This window comes from Camellia sinensis, chromosome 3 (genome assembly GCF_055761805.1).
Source record: "Camellia sinensis isolate YWXY chromosome 3, ASM5576180v1, whole genome shotgun sequence".
In the NCBI taxonomy this organism is placed as follows: Eukaryota; Viridiplantae; Streptophyta; class Magnoliopsida; order Ericales; family Theaceae; genus Camellia; species Camellia sinensis.
Genome location: NC_138963.1, coordinates 166,416,135 through 166,425,694, shown reverse-complemented (window position 1 = coordinate 166,425,694; position 9,560 = coordinate 166,416,135). Strand labels below are relative to the sequence as shown.

Sequence of the window (9,560 nt, the reverse complement as noted above, 5' to 3'; positions counted from 1 at the left end):
ATAGCTTTACAACGTGTGAAAAATGTTGCTAAAAATATAAGACGGTGTTTTTGAAAACGCCGCTAAATATTTGACATCTCCGTCACAAACTAACGTGTGACATCATGATGACGTCATTTAGTGGCATTTTTGAAAAAATGCCACCTTTTTTTTCTGTGAAATATAGCATAAGCCAGAGAATTTAACTAAAGAAGGTGGCTTGAAAATTGAACTACGAACACAAATGGCTCAAATTCACATATCACCATGCAGCAAGCTAATCACACTACAGGAAATAAGACAATTAACGGCGTTTAATTAACGGCGTTTTATTAAACGTCACGTTTGCTAATTTTTAACGGCGTTTTGTAACCGTCGCATATTTTTTAAAACCAAAACGGCACCGCTTCCAATTGAAGGCGTTTAAAAGCGCCTCCGAATGCTATAGCTACACGCGCCCCTTTATGAAACCCTTATTTTTTAATCTGAGTGCGAAGTGTAATAGCAATTTCACGCACATCTCTCTCTCTCTCAGCGACGAAGAAGACGGAGGAGATCAATCGGCTGTTCTTGAAGCTTGAATATGCACACATCTCTCTCTCTCTCTCAATCCGTATACGCACACATTTCTTCATCGAAGCTCCATCTGCACCTGCGATTTCAAAGATTCAGAGCGATTTCGAAGCGATTTCGAAGATTCAGAGTGATTTCGAAGCTCCATCGCCACCGTCATCTGCACCGGCGAGGTAGCGAGCTCCACCGTCTCTCTCTCTCTCTCTCTAGATCTATGAAATCAATGTTTTGAAGGCATTCTTACTTGAACCTCATTTGCAGAGATTCAGAGAGAGGCATTCTGACTTGATCCTCATTTACTGAACTTTAATCGATACTCTCTCTCTCTCTATCGAATTTTACTGCATGTGTAACATTTGTATACATCAATATTTGTTGAATTGTTGAATTGTTGAATTGATCTGTTAGGTTCTTTTTTGATCTCTCTATATACATATACATACAGCACACCCTATCTCTCTCTCTCTCTCTCTTTTCTGGAAGTTCATTTTGATGGCGTCTGAAACCCTAGAAGACAAGAAACAAGAAGAAATAGCTAACGTCGAAGACAAAGGTGAAGTGAAAGAAGAAGGGAAAACAGAGGAGGGTGAAGAAGAGAAGGAAGCGGAAAAGAAAGAAGAGGATACGGAAATGGCGGAGAAGGAAGAAGAAGATGAGGAGAAGGAAGAACCTGAGGTGAAAGGTGAAGAGAGTAAGGAGGAAGCAGAGGAGGTAAGCAAGAAGGCGAAGAGAGGCCGAAAGGGTAGTTCGAAGAAAGCTGCAAAAGATGAGAAGGCGGCGAAGAGTGGGCCCGGCTCGAAAGAGCCTGTTACGCCAATTGAGAGGCCGATCAGGGAGAGGAAGACTGCCGAGCGGTATTCGGAGCCTTCGACTGGGAGAAGTGCAAGCAAAGCATTGTCCATTGAGAAGGTGTTGACAGTAAATTTATGCTATACTTTTTTTTCCCCCTTAGTAATTGTGAATTTTCTCACATTGTGTTTTGTAAATATGCAGGGTCAAGGCACACAGCTTAAGGATATACCAAATGGTATGTGTTCACACATAAATTGTATGGGTGTATTAGAAGCTTGAATAATATTTTTGCCTTGAACATCCAACAATGCACTAAAATGTGGAATTATTTTATCTGCACTATTTGAAATGTCCAATCATTTCAGTTGTCTAACCTGCCTATTGAAAACCAAAAAATTTGTAGTGAAGTGTATAGTTGATAAAATCATATTGTGAATCAAAATATTAATTTTGCTAATTGTGAATCAAATTGAAATGAGAATTGTAAGATTTGACACAAAATATAAAAATGATATTAAATAATCGGATATATGAAAAATTAAAATAATGGATTTTGGTAATTTTGGAGCTTTGTGATTTAAAGTTGCCAGATGTTGAAAGCAAGTGGTGCTTTGTAATATAACTCTGGTATAACGGTGTTACCCAAACTGTAAAATAGCTTTTGTTTGGACTTGTACTTACTGTTTAGATGTGCACTACTGTATGGCTCAAGGAAAGAGGGGGGGGGGGAATTCTGCGTCATCTAGTGATAATTGCCTACAAGCCTTGATGCATTGGAAGCAGTAACTTTGCCGGAGGATGAGGCCCACAATTTGATGTTAAAACTACTCACCAGAATTACGTTAGAACTTTGTTTACATATTTACATTTGCAGTGATCCCTTTCATTTCAGGGGAGAAAGGAACTGGAAAAGGGGGGGGGGGTGTGGGCTTTGCTTGTCTGCCATTGGGACTTATCTTTTCATTCTTTCGGCGTCCAAAAGATGTTATCACTCGTTCACAGTATATTAAGGTACCTTTTGCATTGTGCTTTATGTATCCATATGAAATTACCTATTTATGCCTTCTGTATCAACGTAATGGTTATTTGCATGTTCAAGTTAAGTTCATCTCTTTTCTTTTTCTTAACTCAATTGTGACATTGATGTAGCCGTAGGTGTAACAATTTAATCGCAACTGTTCAGCTAATTTTCAGAGTTTAAGAATGAGAGTGTGAACACTGCTCTATTTCTATTAATTTAATCGCAAACATCCTAATCTCTTTTGCTTTATGTTTGATTTTAAACCTATGAATTACTGGTTTGGCTTCTTTGTTTACTTCATTTCTATATCCACTGCAAAGTCTCTGTATGGTTCCATGTGGAAGAGTTTGCAAAATAAGCTGTGTAAATTGCATTCTTAATTAACCACAATTAACTAACACTTCACTTTTTTGGTTTCTTAACTATTATTTTGTTGTTATTGTAGGGTGAGGAAAAAACAAATGTGGCTCCTAATGGAGAGCTGGAGACAGAAGCCAAGGTTGTAAATATACCAAGTTCATGCTCCATGGAGTTTGATGCCCAAACTATGAATGATTTACCAGAAGTAGAAGTGATCCGTAAGTGTACTTGCCATTTCTTCGAGTTTTACTTTCGTGAATAAAAAATAATGGTTAACAACTCTCAGTTATTGAAGCTAAACATTAATGAATTTCTTCAAGCTGTAAAATTTTCTATATGCAATGCTAGTAGTACATCTTTGATTTGTAACAGAACATACATGTGTTGCTCTAAGGGCTTCACTCTTCTAGTATTACCAAAATATCAACTTATATCAAACTTAGACACATGTATTGCCATATTTGGTATTGGCTGATATATGTTGATTGTAATTGCAAAGGTGCTGGCAAATCCTGAAAAATATATGACCAACTCTAGAACATGAATCAGGTGTCTACAGGAGGTATTGTTGCATTTATAATGAGGTAAAATCCCATTTATTACAGAATCAAATCATATATCTTACCTGATTTTGATGTCTATGAGAAGAAATATTATTCAGGAAATGATATGTCATCACTAAAGATTGTTTCTTAAATGTAGATGTGCAAAGTACTTGGACAAAATGCCAATGAATCGATGGAGGCATTTTTAGCAAACAAACCAGCAGGTTTCAAGTTGAAGAAGAATCTCCTTCCACTAGAGACCATCTATCAAGATATAAACAGAATCCTCTCTCCAGTTCAGCAGGATTCTTCTAGTATAGAACCTCAGATACAAAAAGCAGATTCACACTCGGAAATGCCAACTGAAATTGCAGGACCCAATTTGCTGTCAACACTGCAGGGAGACGAACACAAGTCTGGTCCAGAGGCAACAACAGTGAAGTCAGGCCCTGAAACAGAATGTAGTAATAGATCAACACCAGGGCCAGATTTTGAAAAAGGAAAGAGTAATTCGCCTGCTTGTGAAGTCGTTCCTGCTGCTGCAGATTCATTTCCACCTCAGACTGAACCTATATGTTCAACCAATGGAACTGGAGAGTGATGTGGAAATGAAAGAGTTGTGTGATGCTGATTCAAGTGCCGATGAACCAACTGAAGAAAGCACCGATAAATCGGACCCTGGGGTGATTGTTTTGGATGATTAAAACTAATACAAGGTTACTAGCTGAATTGATAAACTTTTATTTCTTGTTTCTTTATGATGATAGTGATTAGTCTGTTTCAATCTAATTAACTAGAAATGTTCTAAACTCCTAAAGTATTGTTTTACAGCTGAATTTTTTTAATAGAAACTTAGTTTCCTTCAATTTTTAATAGAGAAATCATTCCTTCTGTGTTCTTGCCTTCCATCTCCAATTTGAAAGATTGCTAATTGAAGTAGTATTGTCTAGCCTAATTGGACTAGTCTTCTCTAGCCTAATTGTTACTTTTTTAATGAGATCTTACTATGCTTATGTCTAATTGGTAGTGGTAATGTAATGCAGGTATTTATGTCTAATTGGTAGTGCTAATGTAATGTAGATCTTCTAATTCTGGTCGATGTTGGGTTCGGTCTGGTCTGCTCTGTTGTGTTTATGTCTTTCTTCTACTCGTCTCTCTCTGCCTTCTCGTTGCCATGTCTGCAGAGCTTAAACTCTCCCAATCGAACCGTATCTTTCGCCCTAATGTAACTCCCCCCTCCTCTCTCTCTCTCTCTATATATATATATATATATATATCTATATATACATATATGTGTATTTATTGATTCTGTAACTAATTTCAGGAACCACTTGAAGGCAAAATCATCACAAAGCTTCCATCTTCAATCTCCCACAACGGGATTCGCCTCACTGTCAATGGATCAGTCACCTTACAGGTTCTAGTTCTCTTGTTGTTTCATTTTCTCAGCTTCCAAACAAACATAGATTAAGCTGAAACTTCATATTTATATATTTGTTTAGGTCCGTGGTGGATCAGCTGGAGTGATCGAGTCTTTATATGGTGTTCTCAAGCCTATCCCAATTGTGTAAGCCATCTCCATTTCTCCCTTTTTTAATATCATTAACATTAGGATAAATACGAGTAATTTTTAAGTGGAATTAACAGTTAAAAGAGCAAAGAAAGATGAATTCTTTTAGTTATGAACATAGGGAAGAAATTCAAAAGCATGAATTTTTCAATTGATTGATTTTATTAACACTATGCCTCAATATAGGGAATTAATAAAAGAAAAGAATTATAATTTTAGAATTTTGATACATCAATATCAAGGACTGAAGAAATTTAAAACCTCAATTCAACTGACCTGATCCTAATGCTACAAGAGTATGCATTGAAGATTGTTTTGTTAATACAGGTTTTATTTCAAGAGTTTTACTAATAGAAATCCTTTCTTGGGTTGGCATCTAAGCTGATATTTATTAAGAACTCTATATTTGGTTGGTTGGAGTTGATGATTGAAGTATAAGATGGTTCCCATGTTGATTAGAGTAATTTTTAGAAAGATTTATGTCTTTGGCTTAGGCCTTGTCAGGATGGTTCCCATGTTGATTAATCATGAAACTTCATATTTTCAACAATGCTTATTGGATGGTGATACTGCCACATGTTATCACCCTTGCATCCAATATTTACTCCTTGGGGAGGTGTCTTGTCAAAAAAAAAAAAAAACTAAACTAAATTTGGAAAATCCGAATAATTCCTCATATCTTTCCATAGTTCCCTCTTGTAAGCAGAAACATAAATGAACTTTAGTAGAATAGATAGTTTTCAGAATAATAAAGGATAGTCATACATGAAGAGCTCAATATGTGTAAGATACAAGAAGTTCAAGGCTATGTGTGATTCATCCGAATATCACATATTTCTATAATAAATGAACAATGGTCATTTTCTGCATCTGGGCTGTTTATATGTATAGACAGTGTGTGATCTGCATATTAATTATTTCTTCTATGTACACTAATTGTATTTATAAAAAAAAAAAAAAAGACACTAATTGTGGATTGTTAAATGCACCTAATTAAGTTTTTAACTTTCAGCATCTAATCTTGTTTCATTGAAGACAAGTTTGTATTTACTCTCAAGAACTGCAGTGCCTTATGTTTCTATTTTCCGGAGGCTCAGTTATGTTATATGTAGTTAATATTTACATAGTGACCCTTGAATTAAGGTGCAATTCCAAAATCCCTGTTTTGCTATTTTTGTTTGTGATCAAGTCAATAATTGTGTTTTTTTTCCTTTGTTATCTATGCGTGCAGGTTAGGTTTAATGTTTGTGGGAGGCCTAGTTTTGGCGTATGCTTCAGAACACCTGGGGATTGGATCATTTTTGAGAGGTTTTGAAGAGCATATGTTTCTTATGCTGATTTTCTTAGGCTTGTAAGGAAAGCTAATTTTTTTTTGAGCAATTGACTCTCAACATGCTGATTTTCTTAGGCTTGTAAGGAAAGCTTATTTTTTTTTGTTGACATGAAATGTATGTTTCTAGGAAGGATGGTGAACAATGTTATGTTATTGTTGCAGGAGCATGTTGAAGTATTCAAGTATTTAATCAAATTTCGATCTTTAAACAATGTTATGTTATTGTTGCTATTTTACAGGTATATTTTTAAAGTTAAATATGACAAATTAATAGATTAAAAAAAAAAGAAAAAAAAAATCTATTGCGGCGTTTCTCAAAACGCCACCATAGTTGTATTTTTAAAATAACAAAAAGCTATTACAACGTTTTTGAAGCGTCGCGAATGCCTGTGTGACGTCATGTGACCGTCGGCTGCCACATTTAGCGGCGTTTTTATAAACGCCGCCTATATTAATTTTACGACGTTTTTAAAGCGTCATAAACTTACAGCGACGGCGGCGACCTCGGCGTTTGGTGGTAAGCGTCACTAAAGGAATTAGTGGCGTTTTTTAGACATATAGCGGCGTTTTTAAAACGCCGCTAAAAGTCATTTTTCCTGCAGTGTCAGAATTTGTATACATCCAATATATTGCAATCAACCCATCATAAAACATTATACAAAGTTAGGGAAAAGTTCATAAAAGTATTCAACTCATCTATGAACCAAATTAATTACACATTTCATAAGATTTTTACTACACAAAATATATGTACTCTTCAATCCACACAAAATATACTCTTCAACCCACGTTTTGGTTGGCGTCAAACTTCTCGCAGAGCTCAGATGCCTGAAACAATCAACCATCATTGACTAAATTAGACATGGAATATATCCAAAAAAACACTGTTAGGGCTAATGAAATCAAAGAGAAACAATGAACTGGAAGAAAAAGACAAGAAAGAACAAAGATACCAAAACTAAATAAATGAATGAGCTTCTCTTTGTGTGTGTTCATCCCAACAAGAACAGTTGAATCGGAATTGACATCATCAACTGCAGCTTCAATTGCTGGCTTTGCTGAAGGTGTACAGAGCTCCAATATTTACTACATTCGACTTTGAGGAAGAAACACCAGCATTTCCAGTCCTAACCATGACTTTCATGGGCACCCACAGACAAAATAACACCACCATCAATGTTCTCCTAATGAATAGACCAATCTCCATTTCTACGCAAGCCAGCAATTGCCTAAACTGATTATTCAGCAATTTCAGATTAGCATTGTTTCATGAAAGTTTTAAAAAATCAGACACCTGTCAACAGATGCAACAAGCAAGTGAAGCTTACAATACAAAGCTTGAAGATATAGGATCAAGATTACCAAACAAAGTGGGTCCCAAAACTCTCAGAACCCACGTTCTCAAAAAAAAAAAAACAAAGTGATATCAAAATAAAATATATTGTGTGAGCTCAATTGTAGCCTTCTGACTGAATGTCCAAACAGTACGATCAATTGCATTGCTGGGAGCTGATGTTAGGTCCTGAGAGAGAGAGAGAGAGAGAGAGAGAGAGAGAGTGATGTCAAGATAATTGTTTTTAAGTGAATTCACTACAAATCACCAAAAGGAGCTCATGTATGTGTACTAGTTAAAAAGACAAAAGGTGTACCATCCTCGAAAGAGCTAATATCCCAAGTTATCAACAATATCCCTAATGATGTGGATCAATTACACAGTTGTCTTCCACTCCATCCAAGTGTTCATCCCTCTTTGTAGAGGGCAGAGCACCAATCAACTGTCTCCTCCTTGCAACAAGGTTTAAAAAGAACATCAATGAACGTATGGCAGAAACAGAAAAAAAAATTAGAATCTCATGGTTTTAGAAGATAGAAATAGAAACAAAAAAAAAATATTGCAAAAGTAATACAGAACACTATACCTCATAGCCCATAAAACACAAGCTAAATTTCATTTCTGGAAAATCCAACCTCTTAAGCAACCTGTAATATGCAACGAAGAAATTCATATCAAAATTCAATTTCATAGACTGTAGATTTACTCCGAACTTTCCTTTTTATGAGCAATAAGAAACTATTACAAAAGAAAAGGGATACAAGGCAACTAAAAGAATTCCTTGGCACCCTCCAAACTTTTAAATATACTTCTCTAAGGTTCTTGTGATTGATAACGAACTTAGAAGTGCCTTTGCGGGATGCTTGTGCAACCTTACCTTAGGGGTTAATTCATGCTTTCCTTGAGCGAAAACCTTGCAGCCAAATAGGTCTTCAAATCTGAAATTGCCTCAATGGCCTTTATCACAGCCCAAAATCAGCTACCTACTTTAACCAAGTATAATATGCACCCAATTGTATAAGAGCCCAAGCAATTATACATGACAACTAACTACAACTTCATCTTCTTTTCTCTTTCCATTTTTTTTAATAACATCCATATACTCTAAAAAGGCCAGGAAAAAAGAAATGAATCTGTGTCAAAGATTATGGCTTACCCCATCAAGAAGGTATTCTAATGCCCTTGCTACATCTATAGCTATTTGAATCCTCAAATCCCAACTCAATGGTTCAAGCTTTTCAGCTGAACATCCAAATACTGGATATAAAAAAAATATATACAAAAAGAATATATGACAGAAAATTGAAAATGCACACAAATTCTATCTTCTCTCAGTGGGCTGCTACATTGCTGGTTTGATTTTAGTATATCATATGGCTAAACATGCTATGTTCTTTCAGATCACATATATAACTCTACTGATGATTAATTAATTCATTTCCAATGACTAGTCAGTCATTCAAGAAGCAAAGTTTTTGAACTGGATTTAAACTCAAACCAGAAAGTATGTCAGTTCACAGATACACTGAGAAAATAAACAGACAACTGGGAGAAAGAGCATAGCAATGGTATAAAAACTCTTGCAAAAAAAAAAAAAAAAGTAAACTAATACAGGGGAACAGGAGAGTCTACAGACATTACCAACCATGAACTACCATTTTTCAGATAAACTAACACGAAAAACTAATACCAATTTATAACTTTGTTCTAGAGGTCAGTTCCTTCAACCTAAAAAATGCAAATAAACATAATCACACAGGTTATGTCGAACTTGTTCAAGGGAAGTCAAAGCACATCCAACACTGTTGCAGATGAAGTTGTAAATGATTCCAAAAGCTAGCAATGCAACGGATGAATAAAACCACAATAACATGCCCAACCGCCACATTCCTTTATACTAGTACAAAGTATTCTTCATTATTATGGTATGCCCTTTTTCCTGTAGTGACAACCTAATTAAAATGCATGTAAAACACCCATAACTATATGAATCCCAGAGAAATATAAGACACAAACCCAACAAGATCATCCAAATAAAAACATCCCTATGGGCC

The 9,560-nt window shown here is 35.7% G+C and overlaps 2 protein-coding genes and 1 long non-coding RNA gene across 7 annotated transcripts; 2 read left to right on the top strand and 1 right to left on the bottom strand.

Moving 5' to 3' along the window:
• The first annotated feature begins 479 nt into the window (after window positions 1–479).
• Window positions 480–3,951, top strand: LOC145822892 (uncharacterized). Of its 5 annotated transcripts, none has more exons than XM_082921339.1 (5): window positions 480–725; window positions 998–1,461; window positions 1,546–1,579; window positions 2,811–2,943; window positions 3,428–3,951. In XM_082921339.1, the coding sequence occupies exons 1-4, from the start codon at window positions 563–565 to the stop codon at window positions 2,813–2,815; spliced, it is 666 nt and encodes a 221-aa protein (XP_082777465.1). In that variant the 5' UTR covers window positions 480–562; the 3' UTR covers window positions 2,816–2,943; window positions 3,428–3,951. The 5 variants fall into 5 exon arrangements, with proteins under 5 accessions (XP_082777465.1, XP_082777466.1, XP_082777468.1 ...); XM_082921340.1 differs by lacking the exon at window positions 3,428–3,951 and adding an exon at window positions 3,225–3,241; XM_082921342.1 differs by having other exon boundaries at window positions 710–725; window positions 814–1,461; window positions 3,645–3,951.
• Window positions 3,952–4,302: 351 nt separating this feature from the next.
• On the top strand, window positions 4,303–6,431 carry LOC145821186 (uncharacterized). The gene is made up of 4 exons (XM_082917726.1): window positions 4,303–4,495; window positions 4,595–4,687; window positions 4,773–4,837; window positions 6,072–6,431. The coding sequence occupies exons 1-4, from the start codon at window positions 4,445–4,447 to the stop codon at window positions 6,193–6,195; spliced, it is 333 nt and encodes a 110-aa protein (XP_082773852.1). The 5' UTR covers window positions 4,303–4,444; the 3' UTR covers window positions 6,196–6,431.
• Window positions 6,432–6,783: 352 nt separating this feature from the next.
• Window positions 6,784–8,503, bottom strand: LOC145822891 (uncharacterized). Its single transcript, XR_014364731.1, has 4 exons — window positions 8,384–8,503; window positions 7,823–8,153; window positions 7,127–7,695; window positions 6,784–7,001 (listed from the first exon to the last, which is right to left on the bottom strand). It is a non-coding gene; the product is annotated as an uncharacterized LOC145822891 (long non-coding RNA).
• Window positions 8,504–9,560: the final 1,057 nt, after the last annotated feature.